The 23724-nt window shown below is 40.9% G+C and overlaps 1 protein-coding gene across 2 annotated transcripts in view; it reads left to right on the top strand.

The window, feature by feature from the left end:
* Positions 1 to 23724, top strand: part of LOC133499679 (atos homolog protein B) — a 34020-nt gene that overhangs the window by 8468 nt on the left and 1828 nt on the right. Inside the window, exons 1-10 of one of the 2 annotated variants that reach the window (XM_061817951.1) lie at positions 7030 to 7315; positions 7397 to 7554; positions 12633 to 12810; positions 12989 to 13095; positions 14671 to 15988; positions 18836 to 18894; positions 19123 to 19222; positions 22411 to 22569; positions 23130 to 23198; positions 23427 to 23632. In XM_061817951.1, coding sequence (XP_061673935.1) covers positions 14825 to 15988; positions 18836 to 18894; positions 19123 to 19222; positions 22411 to 22569; positions 23130 to 23198; positions 23427 to 23632 — 1757 coding nt within the window. In that variant the 5' untranslated portion in view covers positions 7030 to 7315; positions 7397 to 7554; positions 12633 to 12810; positions 12989 to 13095; positions 14671 to 14824. Of the gene's footprint in view, positions 1 to 7029; positions 7316 to 7396; positions 7555 to 12632; positions 12811 to 12988; positions 13096 to 14670; positions 15989 to 18835; positions 18895 to 19122; positions 19223 to 22410; positions 22570 to 23129; positions 23199 to 23426; positions 23633 to 23724 lie in introns of those variants that run through there. The other variant, XM_061817950.1, reaches the window with a different exon arrangement.

Raw genomic sequence — 23724 nt, 5'->3', positions numbered from 1 at the left:
AGCCACATTTTAACCATTTTGGCAGTATTCTTGGGCTCATTGTCCATTTGGAAGACACATTTGTGCCAAAGTTTTAGCTTCCTGGCTGATGTCTTGAAATGTTGCCTTAATATCTCCATGTAATCTTCTTTCTTCATGATGCCATCTATTTTATGATGAGATCCAGGTCCTGCTGCAACAAAACAGCCCCACAACATGATGCTGCCAACTCCATGCTTCTTAGTTGATATGGTGTTCTCAGATCCACAAGCTTCAGCCTTTTTCCTCAGGATGTAAAATTGGCCATTTTGGCCAAACACTTTCACATTTGTTTCACCAGACATGTCCCTAGAAGTTAAGGTCTATGGCTTGGTGTCTTTTTGCAAACTGCAATCTGTCTTTTTTTTCTTTCTTCATGCGCAATGAGTTCATTTTTGGTGAGTGGCCTTTCAGCTCATGTTGGTGCAGGACTCGTTTCACTGTGGATAGTGACCTTAGCAGCTTCATCCAGCATTTTCACAAGGTCTTTGACTTTTCTGGAGTTGAGTCACACATTTTGGACCAAAAGACATTCATCTCAGGCATAGCCCGTCCCCCTCCCATCCCCGGTGGGATGGCTGGACATTCTCATGATGTCCATACTTGTGTATAATTGTATGAACAGATTAACGATGCACCTTCAAGCATCTGGAAATTGCACCCAAGGAATAGCCAGACCTGTGGAGCTCCACAGTTCTTTCTGTGTTTTCATTTCATTTTCATTTGAGTTTCCCATTAATTTAAACAAGTGAGCAGAGTGTTTGAGGGGTGGCCTCAAATGCATCCCCAGGTGTGCTGTCAGTTAACCTTTCAGGAGCATACAAAGGCACGGCCTCACTATCTGGGTTTGTTACTTTTTGCGAATGTAAACAATTGACCTAAAAGACAACAAAGGTAACGTGTGTTTTTGCACACTGTATATAAATCTCTTGCTCTCTCTCAACTGTACATCAAACTCCTTCAGAGGTCCATGGTATTTTCACGCTTTTGAGTATTTCACATTTTTTCATGACGTATGATGGCTTTGAGCTATATTTGTCACGCAACCAGGTGTGCTTGGTAACATGAATTTTGTAGCTCTAAACTTCTGCCTTGAGGCTCTAAGCCAAGCTGCAACTTCCACAACACAAACTAAATCTTCTAACTGCTGCTTAAGGACTGTAGGTTTGTTTTTGTGTGTTGCACTGATCTCTGGATTAACCCTTCCATGGCCTCTCCCTGCCCTTGATCCTGCCATAGCCCCCTTCCAAACCGAACTTGATGAGCTGCTGTGCCTTGTAAGGAATTTAAGGGATCTGTATGGTTGTTTTTTTTTTTTCTCCAGTTCGCTAATGAATGATTCAACACGACAATTACATTCTATTACAAACTTTCTGGCTAGAGTGACTCATTTCCTTTTGACCAGTCTACACCACTAAGGAAACATAATTTTAAAGGGTTTGTGGGAAGGTTGCATTGAGATGCCCAAAGGGGATTGAGGAATGGCAGACATACAGTGAGATGAAGAGGGAACCGCAAACAAATGGCAGATTGCGAAGCAGCGGAATTAAGATCCTAAAAATGTGAGGGTGAATAGAGGTAGAGAGAGGTATACATTTTTTCTGTCCTTCATGAATAGACAGCATATTTCTGTGGAACATTCCATCCTCTGAGTTGGGCCGGCCTGTCACCAAAGATTCAGGGTGCCACACTCCTCCCCTTCACTGCGTTTGTTCCCTTGAGCGTCTCACTAAATTTCTACCGCTTCATATCAGTCATGTGGTTTTGTTTTTCTTCTACAGTCCTGTTTTTTTCAACCCCATATTTCTTTTGTAACGTGAGGAAATGTTTGAACAATTTGTCTCCTGTGGGTGGAAGAATTTAACACAGGGGAACCTCTAAGGCTGAATCTGTTCGAAGAAGTTAAGGGATTAAATCGGTTTCAGGGTCAAACTGGGTAACGTTTGCTCTTATTCTGGCAATGGTGAAAGTCAGTGTTTCTCAAAGATTTTACACCAAGCACAATTTCAAAAATTACTTGGCTCTACAAGTGCCTCAAAGTCAAATATCCATGTTAGCTGTGAGGGTTCGTGGTACTGATAAATTGTACCTAAATGTTTGGAAAGAGAGTTCTAAAAGAGTAAATGTAAACATTTTGAAAATTTAATTCAGTGATTGTTTTGCATACCTCCAAAGAGAGTCTGCATACCACTTGTGGTACCTGTAGTGCCCTTTGAGAACCACTGGTTTTACAAGTGTAAAAATAAGTTAATTATTAAAGGTGTCTCAATCAAATCATGTGATTGGAAGTTCAGGCAGTTCACATAATTTTCAGACAATCTATCTCATCTGATAAAGATGGGCTTTGTAGTGTGCACTGTATTGAGTGATGCTTTCATCCCAAAGCTTGTTTGAAATGGCCACAGTTATTTTCCCATCTACAGCTCATTTAGATAAAAGAGGCAGAGTGAAATGTAGAATTTTTTTTCTTACACTGCTGGCAGTCAGGGCAAGCTGAAAGATATATTACAAACTAAATTAAGTCTGCGTAGTTGCTTAGACCACAGGAGGGACCAGTTTACAGCTCAGCAAGTGGCATTGTCAGAATTCAAAGAGCAACCCCCCCAATGAGGAAGGCACCCACACAACCTGCAGCCAGTCCCCACTCAGCCCGAGTGTGGTACAGTGTCCTTTATATGTTGGAAAGGTGGGTCAGTAGAGGTGCCCAACAAAGGAACGATTTGGCGGGGGTAGGTTAGGGAGTGGCCATGTGGCATGAGAGGATAGCCCCAATGCCAAGCAGTCACCAGCCCGAGGGGCCTAGCAAACCCTAACCCTAGGGGGCACCACCATGAAGCTAGTGAGAACCCCCCCCATTACGATGACTGCCAGGCCCCTGACTGTCACGTCCCATCGGAAACGAGAGTAGGACCCAAATGCAGGAACTCGGAAGACGCAAGGTAGTTCAACAAGAGACGCGTTTATTATATGCAGAGGTAGGGGATCGAGCAGGCAGTCCGGTGCAGCAGGAGACGGTACACGGGAGAACAATCAACGCAGGCAGAAGTATCAAAGGAGTCAGGCTTACAAGGTTGGTCGGAGAACGGACGAAGGTCGGTACACACAGGTTCAATCAGGGATACCGGAGCACACGAATGGGACATGAAGATCATACGAACTGGCGCCGGCCAGTTGTCATCGCGGTCATATAGATCCGTAGCATAATCAGGCTGCATGAGGCGCAGGTGTGCACCTTCCAATCAGCGCAACCGCGGACACCCGCCCAGCCCAGGCTGGAGCAGGATCATGACACTGACAGGAAGTCATTACATGTTATGAACTGAAATGGCTTACATTTGGGGAAAAAAAGTTTACAAAAACAAGTGACTTGACTAAATATTTGATAGATTGATGGATTTCATTATTGCAGATCAGTGATCAAAAGTTTAGCACATCAGTCTCACAGTTCTGATGTTGGGGCTTAGAATCCATATTTGGCCATTTTGTGTGGAGTTTCCGCCTTCTTGTGGTTGTGTGTGTTTTTTTTCCCCTAGATACAGTACTCTGGCTTACTCCCAGAAACAAACATGTTAGTTTCATTGAAGACTAAAGCTCTGATGAGTGTGAATGTGAGTTAGATTTTTTTTTTTTTTTTTTGAAGATATGTGACCTGTGATTGACGCCCAGTTCAGGATGTACCGTTCTTTTACCAAAGTTAGATGGGATGGGCTCCATCACACTCACACTTTGATGATGAGTGACAGACAAGGTGACACCCATAAACGCCTCCTGTTGTAACATTTTTGTCAAACAAGAAGTTCACCATTATCTACAAAAAGCAGTGGATGAGGTGATTCTGATAAACACCCTTGTATTGGATCGGATTGGTGGGCTCATGGTAAACTGTCGGCAGTATATCTCTTTTTAAAGGGCACACCTGCGGTTTTCCAGGACAATACAATCTATGCTAAAAGTAAGTAGACTTGTGTTTCCCACTTTGTAACCTGCATCCACACCCAGCTGCTCAAACATGCCTTCCCACAGACACCTTAAATCTGTTACACATGCAAATACAAAGAAGACCGTGTGGGTGTGGGATCCAACTTGGAATTTAGCTTTTGGTGATACCACTCAAAATAAAAGCGTCCTGTAAAATGCATTGTGACATGATATTATTAATCCTGCAACATTTAAAACTGACTCTGCTACTTTAGCACTGACTAAGTAAAATTAATAATTACATCTTATTTTATTTGAAGCAATTTTTCCTCCGTATTTCTAAGTAGTTACATCATAGTCATGACGCCAATTACTGGCCGTTGCGTCATAGTAATGACAAAGTTGTCATTGCTCACAATTGTGGAAATGGTGAAACCTTGGAGATTTCCTGTTTGCCTTTTCTGCTCCAAGTTGCAAACACTCCCAACTTTTAAGATCATGGACTAGACTACAAACTTGTATACTTTTAACACATCCAAGGGAGGTTCATCCACTTTAAACATGTTAAGTGTGACAACAACCAACCCCCCTCCTATCTTCTTCACAAGCACATTATACACACACTTTACTCTCACACCCTTCCTCCACCTTTTTCCTTCGCCTCCCTGTTCCAACGAGTCAATCTGAGTACACAATTTTCACGTTATAAATAAATGGTCATTTGAAATGATGCATAAAGCTCCCGCCCCTAAATATTGTCATAAAGAAATCACAACAAACAGTGCTATGGGCCATAGCTCTTCAATGCATGTTAGCAATGGAATGTCAGTCTTGTTTTCAATGCCTGCTGTACCCTCGACTGCACTCGGGCTGCCATTGAATGTGAGGGGTGGCCCCTTATGCAGACAAAACGCCTTTTTTTCCATATATGGATGGCAACAACATGAGATCAGAATGAAGAGAAATGTGAGTTGGTAGGTGGAAGAAAGTCATTATTGAATTATTTTTAAGAACCCTGCTATGTGAAGCAGCAATGCCCATTTCTAGTTTTACATCATACTTTCTATGTGTGATGGGGGCCAAAAAAAATGTGATCCTTGTGAAACGAAGTAGCACAGGTTTCGGTCAAGGTTAGATGTCTTCCCACATAGATGTTTAGGAACTACCCTGTACCTCAGTTAATCTCAATTAACATTTTTGTGCAATGGTCTTATTGAGAGGGAAAGCACTTACCTATTGAGTCTATAGACTGCAGTTCTTTTTCTTGGCCAAGCATTATATTTACATGTGGGTAATGAAACCATGTGTGTTAAATTTACAGAAAGTTGAACAACGGTCAACAAGGGGTAACGCAGTTGCGCTATACTATCAATAGCTTGGTCTCACATGCCAGGACCAGCAAAAGTCTTATTACAATCCCCACATTTGCTAAATAAAGATAAAGCACAACCAATGAGGTGTGCATGTTTGCAACAAAGCTAGACTGGCAGAATCATGCGTTGCTCGTCTTGTTTACAGCTTCAGGCATGTTTGTTGTGCCCTGAATCTCCACCCACCAGCACCGCCATGCTGTTCAAAATGCGTAGTCCTTGCCACCTTAACACCGTGCCCCTTATTTACATGCAGATGGCACAATGCACAGGTCCCTAACTCTCTGCTCCTGGTCCTCAGCTGATAAACTTTTCCACATTCTCTATCTGCACTACTTCCCAGAGATAAGACCTCAGCTGGTGCAAGCCGGAGTTGCTGCGGACCTCGCATGCTGCACACAGCATGCATGCGTGTAGATATCAATAGAGGGGAGGGGAAGGGAGGGGTTACTGCATTTATATTTACATCACAAGTTTACAAGTGAGTTTTGCTTCTTTGCGTTTTTGAAAATTTTCATAAACTGAGGCGGTTTGCAAAAAGTTGCCCATTAATACGGATTAAATAATTCCTGTTTAACTGTGCTGCATTGTCATTTCATGACGATGTGAAGAGTCATACACGGTATCACTGTTGTCTCGAAACAAAACTCCACGCCAAAAGAGTCTACTGTTGCACTTTTTTTTTTCCCACTTTCCATTTGGCCACAAAAACAGTCATGGACTATTTGCATTGGAGTTGCTAATGTAAAAAAAGATTGTCACAATCTCCCAAAATGACATATTTTTTAACATTATCTATATTACTTAAAAGCAGGCAACAAAATGTAATATAACCTAGCAAACTGGTGCTAGCGCTCGTGTTTGCGGTTGTATGTAAACATGCTGCCATTCTGTCTAATCCTGGTCTAAATTTTTGGTGTGGATGAAGTAATGTAATTACAGTAAGTTATCATTCATAATTTCTGTCATGTTGTGAAGTTGATTAGAATACATAATCTAACCGGAGCAGTCATTTCCAAACCTTATGGAGCCAAGGCACATATTTTACAATTAAAAACCTCACAGCACACAATACATAAAAAGTGTCACAAAAAGTAGAAAGATTATTTAATGTATGCACTTGATGCCACCTAATAGAAGACCATTAGTTCTGTCTGTCACTATGCCTCACTGGCATAAATAGATGAACAAAGATATATTATTGTAAATAACATATTTATGAGCTATTAAGTACGTAAGTATACACAATAAGTGGACAGATCATTTACATTGACACATTGCTCCATCTTGTGATCGGATCGGTTATCAGTTATCTTTTTTTTTTTTTTCTAAATTCGGTGATCGGCCCAGAAAAACTTGATCGTGGAAAGTTAATATGAATAGTGATCGCCTTGACAACATTGTCGTCTCTGTACAGTAAATGGTACTTTTTTTGGGGGGGGAGGCAAAGTAAAACATTTGTACTTGTGTACGTCCCCTCAGCCATACATGGAGAGAGCCTCCACTGCGCCTGAATCTGTCACTTGCAAATATTTAAAACAAACACACACTTTATAAGAGTGCTACTTTTCTACGACTGCATAACAAACCAAACAGGAGCAGGTGGGCATGGCTTTGGGTGCCCGCAACCGCCACCCCTCCTTCTCAGTCCCTTCCCTGGCCTATCAGGGTCCCGACTACTCCAGCTGGCCCCTCTTTTCTCTAGCCAATCAGCTGATAGCATAACCCCCCTACTTCCCTACTCTGCATGTCCTCTTTGCTCTGCTGAGTGAGCAAAGCAGGCCTCGCTCGCTCTACTAACAGCTGAGAGGAAGGAAGGAAGAAATCAGTAAAAGAGTACGAGGGAGGGTGCGATCTTGAGCGAAGCTTTTAAAGGAGCTGCTGAGGGCAGTATGCAAGGAAGAGATGAGGGGGTGAGGACGAGAGAACCAAGCATGTGAGGGGGCTTTTGTGCTCGAGATGGTGTGGAGAGGCGCGAATGGGAGGGCGAGGGGGCAGCTAGAGAAAGAGTAAGAGGCATGGATGGGTGGGGGGGCTGAGAGTTGTTGATGGCTTTTTGAGTTGTGTGTGTGTGTGCGCGTGTGTCTCAGGGAGGAAAACCAAGGCTCAAAACAAGAAAGCAAGGCGACTCTCAACTCTCCTGGAGGAAGTAGCAAAAAGGGACAAGGCGGCCTGACCCAGTGCACTTCGAAGACACCCTCTCCGACTAAACAGAGGAAACAGACGAGAACCTTCGCCGGAGTCGAGGGTGAGTGTCACAAGTTTTCCCACTGTCAACATTCCTAAACTGACTGTATGTAAATTGTGTCATGTCATCGAGCCCATCTTGGTTGAATCATCACAAAATGGCCACATGACAGAAAGACTAACTGGGAGAATGACACAGAACGGAACCCTGTGTCAAACAGCCTCTTCATCAACAGTCCCCTCAACCAAGCCAGCTTAGTTTAGGTGGCAGTGACTCTCCTGCCTGGCTATTGTTTGCGTGTGTGAGTCACCGTGTCACAAAGAGGTTCAGAAGTTTCAATCAACTCTTCTCTTTGTCACATTCTGCCTTGCTTCCCGGTCTGTTTTTCACCCATGAACACACACAATCACACATACTCATACTGAGTCAGCTGTCATTCCATCCCCTTGTCCGTAAGGTGACATCAGATTTCCAAACTGTACACGGCTCCTGCAATCTAATCACCATGTTGATGGCTAAACTCAGAGGACAGTCTCATCTCGTGTTGTGTTTCAAGTATGCATCTGTGTAAGACAAGTTAAAGAGCTCAGAACGAATTGGTTGCAGTCTCGCTCAAAGCTGATATGATAATCGAGAGAAATTGGTGGTGGAGAGCTACAAATTTACATATTGATTGGAAGACACCAAAAACCCTAACGCTAACCCTAACCCTACAGGATTGAGAATACTGGTAAATGTATGTAACACCTGTTGGATCTTATGTCCTACAAATGTGTGTTTAGAATGTGGCTCAAATGTGCAATATAGCTTTATGTTTTAGTTTTCAGAGTTATACAAAAGAAAGGTTAGCAACGTCTACATTTCTTTGGGGGCCCAGGCACCAGGTCACCCCGAAGACTTAGAGTAGCCCATAACCAGTTCTAAAAATAGCTCACCAATGATGGAATGTTGTGATTTCATAGGAACTTTGTAGAAGCACTTTTTTTGAAGATATTGTAATCACTTGTAGAGCTTGGTGGAAATCATACTGCATATTGACATTTATCTGTATCCTCCCTTGTGTTCAGTGATAAATCATTAACACACAGTTGCATGTCAGTAATTGTAAACTCAAAAAGTAGACTTCTTTTTCCAAAAGGGTGGTGATCCATAAGCTATAAGCTGAGGTAGCTGACGTGCTCATTGTTTGCTCAATCAAAGGCTTGTGAAAAAATGTCCACAAAACCCATTGATGGTGAGGGCACCAGCCAAGAAGGAAACAATTAATCTTATTGCAGATTGAAAAGGAAAGTTTCTTGGTGTTTACACTGTTACCTTGAGAGATGAGTTTCTCATAAACACACTCCAAAACCATTCAGTGACCATGCTTGTAACTCAAAACAATTATATCTGCTTTCCATTGAAAGGAACGGAAACGCCATTAATCCATCACACACATGAACATCCTTTTTTTTTTCATTAATTCAGTGGACGTTGTACACTTTGGTCAACTTGGATACCGATTTTGGACAGGACTCTGGGTGCACCCTGAACTAGTCGTCAGGCAATCGCAAGGCACATAGACAACCATTCGCACTTACATTCACAACCAGAGAATTTAGTCTTCAATTAGCATACCATTCATGTTGTGGGGATTTGTGAGGAAACCGGACTACTGAGAGAAAACCCATGCAAGCACAGGGCAAACATCTAAATACAGATTTAAGATAATCACCTGAACAATGACTTATATCTGAAAAATAGAATTGAGGTACCTACTATCTTAAAGCACCACTGTCTTTTTCTCAACATTTTTCCAGTTTTTAAAACTGATAGCTTCAGGAAATTAAGGTACAGTTCACAGTTTAGTCTCACTTTGTGGAGTTTACATGTTTTTTTTTTCTTGCACTTGTATGGCTTTTCTACCAGTACTAAATTGTCCTGTCATATTGTAGAAGTATGCATGTTATGTTAACTGAAGACTCTAAATTACCCATAGTTGTGAATGTGACTGTAAATGGTTGTTTATCTAACAAGTGCTCTGTAGTTTGCTGACGTCTGGTTCAGGGTGTACCCCGCCTCTTGGCCAAAGTTGGCAGTATAGGCTATAGATGGATAATGTCTTAGTGTTATTAGGTTGAATTTGGTGTTGATCCAAATTTTACATTTTCTATTGTTTCTAAATTTGATTAAATTTTGAATAGCCTACATTCTGCATTGATTTGTTTGTGGCAAGTAGGTGTCATGATGCAGTCACACAGGTCAGAGGTTTTCTGAACATAGTTACTGACTGAACTTTGCCCCCCCCCTCCTCTCCACCGTATATCTTACTGAGGCTTAGCATAGCAACTCAAATGTCTGATTTAGGAAGCCTAAAAGAGCCCGTGCTGGTGTATAGTTACCACAGTCAAGCAGAAACATCTGTGCTTTCCATGCTTAATTGTGAATGTGCAATGTCAAACATAACAGTGGTATAATGAGTTGAAGTATTTTTAGGGCATGCTTTTTAAGTTTGGGATGTCCCCAAAGATTTAAAATTACAATCAAAGTCAAAAGCTCTCATAGCTCTGCCCAAATACTGAAGGAGTATTTACATTCATGTACAGTAATTGGGAAATTACCAGTGTTGTCTTGAAGATCTACTCATGTTGTGTTTAAAATGGAAATTTTCTTATTTATGTCTGTGGAACTGTAGAGTGCTATAGTGATGGTTTCTAAACTGGTTAATTTTACTTTTAAAAGTTGTAAAAAAAAATAGATTTAATCTATTTTCAGTCCAGTTGTTCACTTCTGTTTCTGTGTCAACTGTTTTTATTTTTTTTGCCACCCATAATTCACTCCTTTTCAACCACTCCTATTGTACTTCCCCTTCCTCTATGAATGCCAAAAAAAGCAAAATAAGCTAGGACTTGTGTGACTAAATGTATTAACAATATATGCAAGATATTTCATTGCTGATTGTTATTCCATATATATTTGACTGCTATGGGTCCTGTACATTAGATTTACTCACAAGGATGTACCAGTAATATTAAAGTTCCGTGTAGATCAGCAGTGTGAATTACATTTTCTGGAAGCCTTTTCCTTTTTTTGAAAACTCAAATTCTATTCTCAATTTTAGTAGTAACCCACCTGTTGAGCAACCCAGGAGCTCACCTAAGGTGAACTTCCTTGTTTTTCCTCAGCTGCTGGCAGACAGAGATCAATTGGCTAACCTCTGCCAAGTTTTTTCTTTATCCAGTTCAAAATAAGGTCAGAAATCAAGTGGGACCGAGCACTGGGCGTTTGGGTGCTCCAATGAGCTCTGACATAGCCAACTATAAATACTCTTGGTTCTCTATCGTTCTTCTCACCCATCCCCCAGCCTTCTGTCCAACCCTTTTGGGGCCTTTGCCTCAGGGGACCCCACCTGCCCTGACAAGGTTAGGAGGTATGTTTTGCTTTTCATTTGTAAACTGGATCTACCGTGTATTACTTTTTTGGTGCTTCCTTCCCTATGTGTATCCATTAAATCATCAGTTACCTTTATTTACTGCATTAGTAAATGGAATGGGCCTTAACTTCAGACGCACCAGATGATTGCATGCTAGGGTTTTTGTACCTGACTTTTTGTGTTCTACCTCTATTTCCTAAATGAACCCACTTTAATGCTGCCATATGTCATGTGAATAACTGCAGGTGACAAAACATTCATCCCTTGGATTGTCTTTAGGTGATTGATCTTGTTTGTCTGCACTACCTGGTACTATTTCCCGTTTGACAGATATTCCATCTTTTTGAAGAATATATATATATACACACACACACACACACACCTTTTGATCGCAAAGTAGGTCTATTAACTTATTATCCCTATATTTCATCTCTCTGCCATCTTTCCACCATAGAGAGATGTTTTCCGCATGTGGTTTGGATCTGTAAATTTATGGAGTGCAAGCAGAATGGACAGAATGAAGTGGACAGCACCCAAGTTATTAGTAAATCATCATCCACACTCGTGGCTGTAGTAGCTCAAATGGGTGCTTCTACTAAATACTGAGCAAAGGATCTGAATACTTCTAGATCCGTATAATATATATACAATATAATTTCACATGGTCCGATTCAATAGCATGGGAAAATGTGTCCAAACCTTTCACTGGAAGTATAAATTGATGATGCAGGTGGAATGGAGAAACATAATTAGATGTCAAAAGATAATTTGGATGATTCTTCCCACCTCCCACCAATAAGAATTGCCAGCGAGGTGGAATAATCGGGAAGAGCAGACTGGTGTTATTGTTGTATAAAATGATTTAGGGAGTCAAGCCTTTGGTAATAAGACTATTCCTAGTTTGACAATTTTGGCTACATTTAAAATTCATGCATTAGTGACAAGAACTATTTATTCAACTTTGTGAATATTTTCTTGGAGCAGCATCTTTAACATCTCTACCAAACATCCCACCCCACCCGTTTTTTGAGAACCCATACGAAACTCACCATTGGCCCAAGCATCCCCCCAACACCAACACCTCTGCTTCTCCCTCTACTTTTCTTCTTCCTCTTTGTGGTCAAGTACAAAGGAACCGTTATCCTTGGGCTACTTGTTACCACGACAACATTTCACTCTGACATTCCCCTCAGCATATTCCCAAGTTCTGGTCCAAGTGGGTCAGGCATGCCTCAGCAAGCTTCATCCCAGTTTGTTCCTTTTTAGCAGCAGAGATCAGTTTTCTTATGATACTCTCTTATAATTTTGATCTTCTATGTTTGGAATACAATACTCAATACTTCAAAATTCTGCAGGATGTAAGATTAGATATTTGATTGCATTTTATGTATATTTTGCCTCTGTATTTGTCCTGTATTTGATGGGAGAATCTCTGCATGCAAATTCTGTTTCAATGCCAGTGATGTATACAAGGATAATAATGTTGCTTTCCCATAGCTGATGTCATGTTGGTCATTATTTGACAGCAAATTACCTGTAGTTGAAACTGGGTCACAACGCCCCTGCTGTTTGCAACCAAGTAGTGGACTCCTGTGGGTTTATATATTCTTAGGACCATCCTAAATCTACCATAAATGGAGTTTTAATGTAGAGTTATGGCACATAATCAGACCAAAATGAGAACCACATAATATTGACTTTTTATTGTATTATTCCTATCTCTTAGGGAACCTGAGTGTTATGACCCTGTCATGATGTCACAGTCATTCTGTAAACCACGGCCAGGTGAGAAAGGCGGCCGTGTGTGGCTATCGGCTAATCACAGATGGAGTCCCACTAGAGTCACCGCTGGTTCAGGAGGACCTTCACTCAGGAGCCAGTTGCAACATTGACATATCATTTTGGTAGGTTTCACAATTCAAGATTATTAATGAGCAATCAGAAACAAATGTATCAAAGGTCATTATTTAAGAGAATTTTATGGTATGCCATTTAATTCTTGTAGTCTAGGTTTTTTAAATATTGCATGTATCACTTCCACTTCCTGTTGACAGATTTTGAAACTTGGTCTTTTCTTTGCAGATCCGTTGGTGGTAGACATGTTGCTTTTGTAGACGTATTTTTCCCTGACACATCTTCCAGATGCTGTGTGTGTGCGTGACCCGAAATACAGAAGGACAGGCACAGAGGTGAGGTGGATTTTATTTTTTTCCACTTCGAGACATTCCATTAGATGAGCCAACTTTGAATCCCGTCATGCACATCTAAACCCAAAATGTTTGATACTGGATCATTTTATTTATAAAGTGCATTATTTTTTCTTGAACGCGTATCTTTTGTCTGGAAAGGACACAAAGTGGAAATTGATGTTGATGAAGAAATTGAGATGTGTATCAAAAGTAGCTGCCATATACTAGTTGTACTTCGTGAAGATTAGTCATCAGACAAGGATCTTCGTCTAGATTCCCAACTCGGTTGCCGTGGTACACTTGTGTAAACAGTAATAAACATCAGGGGTCCTGTGAAAAATTATTCAATTGCGCCTAATTTGTATGAAAGTTCTTTGTTCATTTATCTTTGGCAATGATGTATGATTTGTGATAGGCTGAACAATTAAATGCTCTACTAGATGACAGAAGGTATGATAAACGTGTATCCACCTGTTGCCATTCAAAGTACAGAATGAGTCATGTGAGTCTTGCAGCTTCATGATCATGTAAACAGCCCCAGAATTCACACAAAGCCAGTTTGTCTGTAAACTGGGATATATATTTTTTTTAATATTCATCATTTATGTGTGGTTGTGTATAATGTATGCACTGTTGAACAACAACATTTTTATAAAAATACAAACAAGAAAGAATGGAAATGGAAAGCAGTGACTTTTACTGTTTTAAAGTGATGCGTGATCACATTCTTGTCATTTCCCCCCAAAAAATACCATCCATCCATTTTCTGAGCCACTTATTCTCACAAGGGTCACGGGAGTGCTGGAGCCTATCCCAGCTTTCATCGGGCAGGAGGCAGGGTACATACACCCTGGAATAGTTGCAAGCTAATCACAGGGCACATGGAGACAAACAACAGTCCCACTCACGATCACATCTTTGGGCAATTGAGAGTCTCCAGTTAAGCCAGGTTTTTGGGGATGTGGGAGGGAACCAAAGTACCAGGAGAAAACCCACGCATGCATGGGGAGAACTCCACAAAGGTGGGGCCGGAATTTGAACCCAGTCCTCAGAACTGTGAGGCCAACACTCTACAGCTGCTCCACCATGCCACTATATATATATATCGCAAAATCCAAATAAAGTGCCTTGATTTAGTGATTCATGCTCAAATTTACAGCAAAATTTCAAATTCTTTACATTATAAAATTGTGGGATATTGTACATCATATATTATCATTACCAAATAGTAGTTAACAATTTTCATTGACGTCTGATTTGAAAACTAGTTACCAATTAGATGCATGTACGATAATATGCTGAGGTGATTGACTGTGGTTACCAGTCATAATGGCTCTCTGAGGGAACCCATACCGTGGCCTGTCACAAAAATTAAATCGACATTTTGGTATAAGGTATTTAAGAAATGATCTTAACGCTTTAACACTATATTAAAATACATTGCACATACAATTTCAGTCAAATTTTAGCCCCACTTAAAAAGTTTTTTTTTTTTTTTTTTTTTGGCCTCTTGGTTATGATTAGTTTTGTTAAAGGTCTTCCAAATAGTAATGCTAATGCTTTTGTTCCGGTCAGGGGCTGTGCAACTCATCTTACTAATTCACACTGGATGACGGTCTCCCAACAAGAACCGTAGGACTTCACAATCCCGTAGAACATCCTTTTCTGGCCCTGTGGTGCTTGAGGACCCTCTTGCACAGGCATTAGGCAGTACTGTCATCCAGACAACATGCGGCACATTCATGTGGAGCTATCTCACAAAAAAGCTCCACTCGAGCTTCCAGCCCAGGAGGGAGACCTGCCTCCCCCCACGGCACCTGCACAGGGCCCTGACTCAGGGGTTAGACCGGGGGGTGCCAGGCACTTTGACCAAGAGGATTTGCGACATCAAAAGGTCTATCAGCTCTCAATTTTCTCACAGTTAGGTGGATTTTCTACCTCCACAGAGTCCCACAGTGATGGACAACCAAGGCCTGTTCGATTGGGTGTGAAAAGGGGGCTAGAAGAGCCCCAGTTGACTCACAAGCGCCCTCATGTGGCGGACTGCTCTGACATAGACGTGTTGGAGGGAGGAGTGCTTTGTGGACCAGCTCCAATGCCAGCAATGTTGATGGGGTTAGTAAAGAGCTCTGGTGGTTGTGGGTCTCTCTATTCTTGCACACAAATGGAGCACAAAGACTCTGAGGCCGGGGTGTTGCCCAGATCTCCTCCACTTTCTCCAAACCACAACCCCTCCCGTCGTCCAACCCAGCACAATCACGATAGGCCCATCCCCGATGTATTCTCCCCACTCTCTCCAAAATCCCCCCCAATGTGTGATCCTCACGGGCACCTCTGCGATCAGGGCTATTCTCTGGGAAGCTCATCCAGACATGAGCCACCAAATGGGGGGCGCACACCCACCTATTCTATAGGAAGCCCTGGAAATGAGAGCTGTATCAATGGCACAGCCGGAGGTCAGCCCAGCCCTCATTTGTATGACATGCCCACATACGAGCCCCCGAGTCCCGCCAGCCCCACAAGCCCCCCGGGCCCCTTTTCCCCCCCACACCACACAGAACCCCAAGAACCAGGAGAGGCCACGGAGTGGGATGCTGGGCTGGAATCCTCGCCACCTGAGCGAAGTGCTACCCAGACTGCTTCCTCGTCTCATGGCCTAGCTCCGTGGGAAAAGACCCCCAGCAGTAATGGGCACCGTTCGTCATCAACGGGCCACTGGCCAACCAAGAAGAGGTTGCTGTCGCCTAGCGAAACCACTGAGTCATGCTCCGAAGACGAAGGACCTTCTACCTCCAAGAGGAGCAGGCTTTCGTTGCTGGCTCCGGGGCTGGGATTGTGTCGTAGCACTGATGCTAAAGGTGCTCCTTACTGGAACCACCTTCTTCCTTCTAAGGTCAGCTTACACTCTTATACACACACACACACACACACACACAAACATACCTTCATTGTGAATCCACACATCCTTTTTGTGGCCATTTATTTTCATCTTCATAGAACTATTGATTTTTCCAGACAAATGTACTGGTGCCTCTTTTTGACAATTTCCTTTCCATTGGATTCATAGTCGATTGTTGCATAGATTATATACAATTACATTCAAGGTTTGTGTGCTAAACAGTGCTTAACATCTCAGCATGGACAAAAACTGGTTAGTTTAATTAAGGTATGTTAGGTCTCTATGGTTTTTAATTTCAAATGCAGTTTGTTGTTGAAAATATAATAATAAAATGCGGAGTCAATTAGGTACACAAGTAGTTCCACCTCAATAACTAATAGCTCTCCAAGTACCATCATAAATGAAAGTTTTAAAACAAGTAGTTATAAAGTATTAAATGCAAATGTATTTAACAAAGTTAAACAACTAAAAGGTACCTCATAATATGTACTGTACTGGATGCTACTCTAACATGTGCATGTACTTAAAAGTTAACCCATTCGTGGGCCGCAACTGAACCAACTCACTCTATCAACCATACAAATGAACCCTACCTAAAAATTGTACTGCCGTGAATTAAAGGAATATCAAGACAATGTATGTATGTAGTATTTAGTTTGAATATATAACTCAGTGAGCCCGTGTACCACACTAGAAGCAGTGGTGTACAGTATATGTTATAATATGATGAGAGGAGTACATTTATCTGTTTTTGAATTATAACAGCTCTCTGAGGGAGAAACAAATATCTCTGAATGACTCATGTGGCCTGTGTGTGAGACACCCCAGGTTTTGCTGAACAACTATATTGTATCATAAGGAAATTTCCAGTTCTAGTTCCATTAATTCTGTTGCACTCAAAATGATTTATTTGACAAATATGCAAAACCTTAATAGATGGCTACATGTCCATTTGTGGTATTAGTCATGTTTAGTTATAAAATGTTTTGGTTGGTTCGTTACAAACTACAATCGGTTTGGGTGAATATATTCGAGTGCGTTTGTAGCAGCTCTGCTCCACTGCCCAGGTAAAAATGAGTTTAGAGTAGAAATATTTTTTTTGCTATATGTCCAGGACACATTTGTACGAGAAGCACAAACTTGGGGAAAAAAGAGCATTGAGTCATAGTTGAAGATTACCGTGCCTGGAACAACGCGAGTATCTCCAGAATGAAGCCCAGTGACGTGTTCAGCATCCATTGTTCCAGCTCGAGTGGGCTCAAAACATGGAGAGACACACACAATGGCACATGCACATGCATCCTCTCGCACAACAGTTCTGGAAGTGAATATGTGAACACAAGGAAGACCAGAAAGAGCTTTGAATGTAGTTTGTGGCTGGTGGTGTGATGTGACTATAATAGAGTTCACAGGTCAATAAGTGAAGTGGTGTGAGGCTACTGGGACACATGTGATCTCGCTGCAATTGAGTCGGGGAAAAAAATAAAACATCAAAGGCCGCCTACGGACGAATGAGTACAAAAGGAGCAAGGTTAAAAGTGATGACATCATAGTCATCGCATGCACTTTGGCTGTTTGGCTTTGAAATTTCACAACATACGATGTAACGACGTGAACCGATTAGGCTAAGATGACAAAGAGCAGCGATGAGGAGGAGAATGAGCCAGCGTCCCGAGTGGTGACAAATGACATGGCCGAGGGTCACCTGGCAGCTGGGTGACTTTTACGATGAATGGTGTTGCGGTAAGCGTTTTGTTAATGTTACTCAACTGTAACGGCCAGTCAGAACGAGTGCGCTTCAATGCAGAATGATCGGTACATGTTACAAGGTACTTCCACCAGGAAATTTGTCTTTTTGCTCGATGTACAGCTCAGGGGTGTCAAACTCGTTTTCATACGGGGCCACATGGTAGTTATGGTTGCCCTCAGGAGGACGTAGTTACTCGTTTATACTCTTGTCATGGCTGTGGATATAATAAGAGAAAATAAATGATTTGTCTTCTGTGAAATGAAGAATGCGGACTACAGTAACTATTTAAACTTTGAAATATTGTAATATAAAAACCACAACACAATTCATTAGTTTTTCTCCTTTTTGAGAGCAGAGGCCAAGTTGACAAGTTTTGGCATTCTGTCAAAAGTATATCACAACCCATAATGTCATGTCATAATGTCAAGCTGTATGTATTTGAATAGGAATTTGGAGAGAGGACAACAGTCTTCTCTCTTACCAAATATGTTCTTTATGGGAATCTCAACAAGTGTATCATTATATTGCATAATTGCCTCTGCATTTGACTATTATCATTTTTATATTGACAGATAGATTTGAACAGAGGTCAAGGAAACAAGCAAGATTTTGCGGGCCACATAAATGATATTGAGGTGCAGATCTGTCCCATGGGCCTTTGACACCTGTGACATGTACCGTAAATTATAGCATATTCCTGAAAATATACTTTGTAAGCATACAGTATTTCCAAAACACAAGACGTAGGTCCCAAAACTGGTTATATTTCGTAGTACAAAGTTTCTTTGTTTTTTTTAATTCCTGGATTAAAATGCTGCAAGATTTTTTTTTTTTTTGATACTCAGAAAGGTACATGATCTGGTGTCAAATAGTTTAATTCATGTTTCATGGCTATTGTGTTTTATCACTTTGACTCCCATGAACCTTGCGAGGATAAGCGCCGTGGAAAATAGAATGGAATATTATGACAATAGATGCTGCTTTGGGTTTCTAGAATGGAATTTATAATTTGGGTCTTGAGTCAAAAAAGTATAATTTATTTACATGAAACTTCAGTTATCAAAATTAACTTTACCCATCTTTGTGTTTAGTGTGCCACAGACTGTACAAGGTCAGGGAGACGACTGAAAAGTGGTGCACGTGTAAAAAGGTTAGTATTTTTTTCTTCATAATCGAACTCATCAGTGTACAAAGTAATAGAGAGCTAATGGGTCTAAGTGCCTGCAATTAAATATCCAAATACTGTACAGTAGTTGAGTCGTGTTAACTGGAGTGGTATGCCACATAAAATTACGTAGTGTTCATATCTCAAACCATAAATCTACTTGACATATTGAAAATTAATCTACACGTATGTCCTCTGTGTGCTTCTGTTCAGCCGGCAGCTGCGCAGCGGTAGACATGCGGACAGCAGAACCTTGGCCCGTTCCAGCTGGCCAACCTCTTCAATCAGCAGATCTCTTTTAGGAAACTTTGAGGTAAAAAAAACAAAAAACAAAAAAAAATGCAGACAGAATGGGACTGACGTATTTCCGGGTCACAGATCTACTATATACAGTAACTAGATCCAATTCCAAAAGATGTCTCTCATGCCTATGTGGCAGCCATGTTGAATGTAGGGCATTAACCTAGCAGCCATGTGAGGATGGTTCTATCCATTGTCTATCGTACATAGAGCACCCCGCAGAGAGCGCGCCATTGCTGTGATGTTAACGCCGAGGAATACAAAATACAAGTCTAAGGAGTCCCGAACATACTCTTGTTGGCACAGTAACAGTTTTTTTTTGTCAAGCCGTTCGCCTTTGGGAATGGATTTGGAACTAGGAAGCACACAAATTCCTCGCGCTCATGAAAGCAACACGCCTATGATGAGTACTGTACGTCAACAATGTCACCATGACCAAGCACACCGGTGTGGTAAGTTATAATAAAATGTGAAACTTAAACATTTCAAGCTTTTTATATTTGTTTACGATAACTCTGCATTGTACAATCCGTTTTAGGCTATTAAAAAAAATATAAAACACAAATTTTGCACTGTACCGTAATATGGCTCCATATGGCCTCAAAATAAAAAAAACTGCATCACTAACAGCCAACCGGCTATATCGCATGACCCCTCTCACTCAATTAGTCTGTTCCACTGAGGTTCTACTTAACAGTAACCTGGGCCATCATTACATTTGTTGTTGTAGCTGTAATGATCGCGTATAACTTCAGTACAGAACAAAAGAAACCGTTACCATTTTCAGATTGAATATAAAATTGCCATAAATCAGATGAAAAAACAGACCTTCCAAAAACGTTTTAATAACTCGATGTTACAGCACCTCCACAAGACTTTGAATTTCAGGTTGTCATGTAGATCACGAGGTAAAGTCAAACAAGTTTTGGCATCTCCCTTTTGCACAGTGTACATACAGTAGAAGGCAATTTTGAGAGAAGATTACAGTTTGAGAGAATAAGGAATGCGATGTAAAATCACGGTTTTCTGACTCAAATCAAGTGGTGAGCCAGGATCGCTCTTGGAGCCTTTCATATTTACGTACTAAATCTATAATTAAATTATTTGGCCATCAGATGCCCAATCTGTCTTTTTTTACTTTCTAGTTTTAAGTCTCATAATAAATACATATACAGTTGAAGTCAGAAGTTTGTGCACTGTGCAAAAACACATTTAATTTTTTGTCTTGCAATCAGAAGTCAAATCTGACTCAACCTTTCCTGTTTCAGGACAGTCAGGATCACCATTATTTTTTTTTATTTTGCTAAATGCCTCAATCCTTTCTTCAAAGTCATAAGTTTACAAACTCAAAAAGTACTGTCTTCAAAGAACATGGGAAGCCCAGATTATGAGGTCATGCCTTTGGAAGTGAGTTAATTGATGGCACACCTGGGAATGTATTTAAGGCCACACCACAAACATTCTGCTTCCTTGTTTGAAATCATGGGAAAATCAAAAGAAATGTCCAGGAAATCAATAGAGAGAATTGTGGTGCTCCACAAGTCTCGCTCATCCTTGGGTGCAATTTCAAGATACTTGAAGGTGCCAAGTTCTTCTCTTCAGACAATTATATGCAAATATAAACATCATCATACGGGCTCTGTGACCCAGAGATTAAGGCGTGAATCAACCCCAGAACAAAAAGTGAAGATCCTGGATGAAGCTGGTAGGAAAGTGCCTTTATCCACTGTGAAATGAGACCTGCATCTGAAAAGCCACTCACTAAAAATGAAGCCATTACTCCGAAAGAAACATAAAAAAGACAGATCACAGTTTGCAAAAAGACACCTAGACAAAAATTTTAACTTCTGAAGACGTCCTATGGTCTGATGAAACTAAAGTGGAGCTGTTGGGCCAACGTGACATCGGGAGGAAAAGAAGGGAGGGAGGGTCCTGAGAACATCCTATGCTGCTATCGCCATGTAAGGCATGGCGGTAGCAGTATCATGTTTCTGGGCCTGTTTTGCTGCAACAGGAACTAGAGTTTTTCATAAAATAAATGGCATCATGAAGAAAGACCATTACATGGAGATACTCAAGCAACATCTCAAGATATCAGCCAGGAAGTTTGGGTGAAAATAGATCTTCCAAATGGACAATGACCCTAAGCATATTGCCAAAATGGTTAAAACGTGGCTTGAGGATAACAAAGTCAATTTCTTGAAGTGGCCATCACAAAAGCCCTGAACTGAATCCCATCAAAATTATGTAGGCAGAGCTGAAAAGGCGTGTGAGCAAGGCACCCGACAAACCTGACTCATACCAGTTCTCTCAGGAGGAATGGGCCCAGATTCCAGCAGAGGACTGTCAGAAGCTTGTGAAATAAAATAATATGAAATTCTCTAAAGAAATTGTCTTTCTCATTATTCACAAAAATTTAAATAATTTTGGTTATCCTGACTAACCTGAAAGGAGATGTGAGGTCTGATTTGACCTCAAACAGTCAGACAAAAAAATGAAATGCGTGTTTGAATTTTATGTAAACTTCTGGCTTTAACTGTATGTTTACAAATATCTGCATCAGTCACTCTTTTGCTTAATGTTTCTTTTCACAAAAACCTTGTTTACCCTGCTTTTTCCTCAAACCTGTGTTTTGGTGATGTGTTCGATGTAGGTATTTATTTACATGACCGAGTCTTTTGTTGCCTTCTCCTTGCTTTTTTAGAACATGTTGCAGGCATCAAAGTCAAATTTATCATGAAAAAATAGTGTTCATCATTAAATACATTTTGTTTGTGGTGTATTCAATTGGTTATAGGTTTAAATGTATTTACACATTATTGTGCTCGTTTTATCGGTTTTACACATCCCAAGTTGATTGGAATAAGTGCTTATATTGTCACAGTTCCTAATATTTTCTGGGTCTTGAAAGGTTAGTGAGAATGCTCCAAAATGATATGGGGAACTCTGCTTTGAAAAAGGTTGCTATGAATGAATTAACCCATATAGAAAACTCACAAAATTATGTTCTTATATATGATTCAGTTAAAAAGTATTGCAGATAAAAATCCTGAATATATACTTGAAAAAAAAAAACAGTTGTTAAGGATGAACTTGAACTGAAAAGTTAAATACAACTGAACTATATAGTATCCAGTGATTCATGCATTTCCAAGTGTTAGTGAACCTGAGTACTATCGCTGTGTCGTGTGTGTGTCCTAGGAGTCGATGCTAAAGGGACGCTTCTCGCCGTCGGGCCGCATCGAAGGCTTCACGGCGGAGATCGGTGCGAGCGGCTCTTACTGCCCGCAGCACGTCACATTGCCCGTGCAGGTTACGTACTATGACATCTCCGAGCACAGCGCCCCCTCTCCCTTCTTGGTCAGTGAAAACAAATGCTTTATTTAGATTTAAAACTGCTTGACGTCTGTTTGTCACTTAATAACTAAGACCCTTGACATGTGTTCCTTACATGCATGTGTTCTCACATTTATCGCATCTAATTATTAACATAAGAATACAAAAATAAGGTATCTCGGGTGGCTCTCGTGATGTTTTTATTTGTTCCAGATTTTTACCCGAAGATCAACTGGGACAGATCTTTTGAATTAGAGGCCCCGAGGCTGCTCCCTTCACTGCCGCTGGAAGTTTTTAACTCTTAGATTGAAATACTCCACTTTTATTGCGATTTTAAATTTTCAGTTTTTATTGCCTCGGTCTTTGAAGTTTTCCTGGTACTCCGTTTTCTTCCTGCATACCAAAAAGATTCATGTTATGTTCACTTGAACACTCTTAACTCCAGTTCACCCACAACCTAAATGAGAAGAAACATGAGAGAAATTGGATGGATGGATGGATAGAATAAAATGTAGTAAACAACAATGGAAATATAATTTCCGTGTGTTGCAATGATAGATGATTTCTCTCGTTCTCTGTCACAGGGTTTGATATCCCTGGAGCAGCTGGGAAAGAAAGGATACAGCATACCCAAAGCAGGGACCATTCAAGTGGTAAGTTCACAATTAACCTGTTGCCATTCATCCAACACAGGAGAACAAAGGGAAAAAATGGCCGAACGATAGTTTATATCTAAAGACATTGTTTTAGGTTCCTCAGTCCAATAAAAGTTGGAAAACACTGCAATACATTTATCAAAGAAATGTGTTGTTTTTACAGTCATTAGGAAACAAAGCTAAAAGTAAACTGAAACCACTGTTTTTATCTTCTCTCCTCTCCAGACCTTATTTAATCCCAACAAAACTGTGGTAAAGATGTTCCTGGTGACCTACAACTTTGACGACATGCCTACCAATCACATGACCTTCCTGCGTCACCGCATCTTCCTGATGCCCGTAGAGGAGGAGGTTGACAAGAAGAAACCGGGATCGCCAGCGAGCGCGCCGCTAGATGGCAGGAAGATTCTCTGCTACCTGATACATCTCAGGTACCGGTGTTTGCTTTAAAGTTCAAAATATACAGTTTGAACGTAGGCCTCCATGACAGTAGCATGTAGTCAGTTGGCGAGGTTACCCTTTA

Source organism: Syngnathoides biaculeatus, chromosome 4, assembly GCF_019802595.1.
Source record: "Syngnathoides biaculeatus isolate LvHL_M chromosome 4, ASM1980259v1, whole genome shotgun sequence".
NCBI lineage: Eukaryota > Metazoa > Chordata > Actinopteri > Syngnathiformes > Syngnathidae > Syngnathoides > Syngnathoides biaculeatus.
This window is presented reverse-complemented; position numbering and strand designations above follow the sequence as displayed.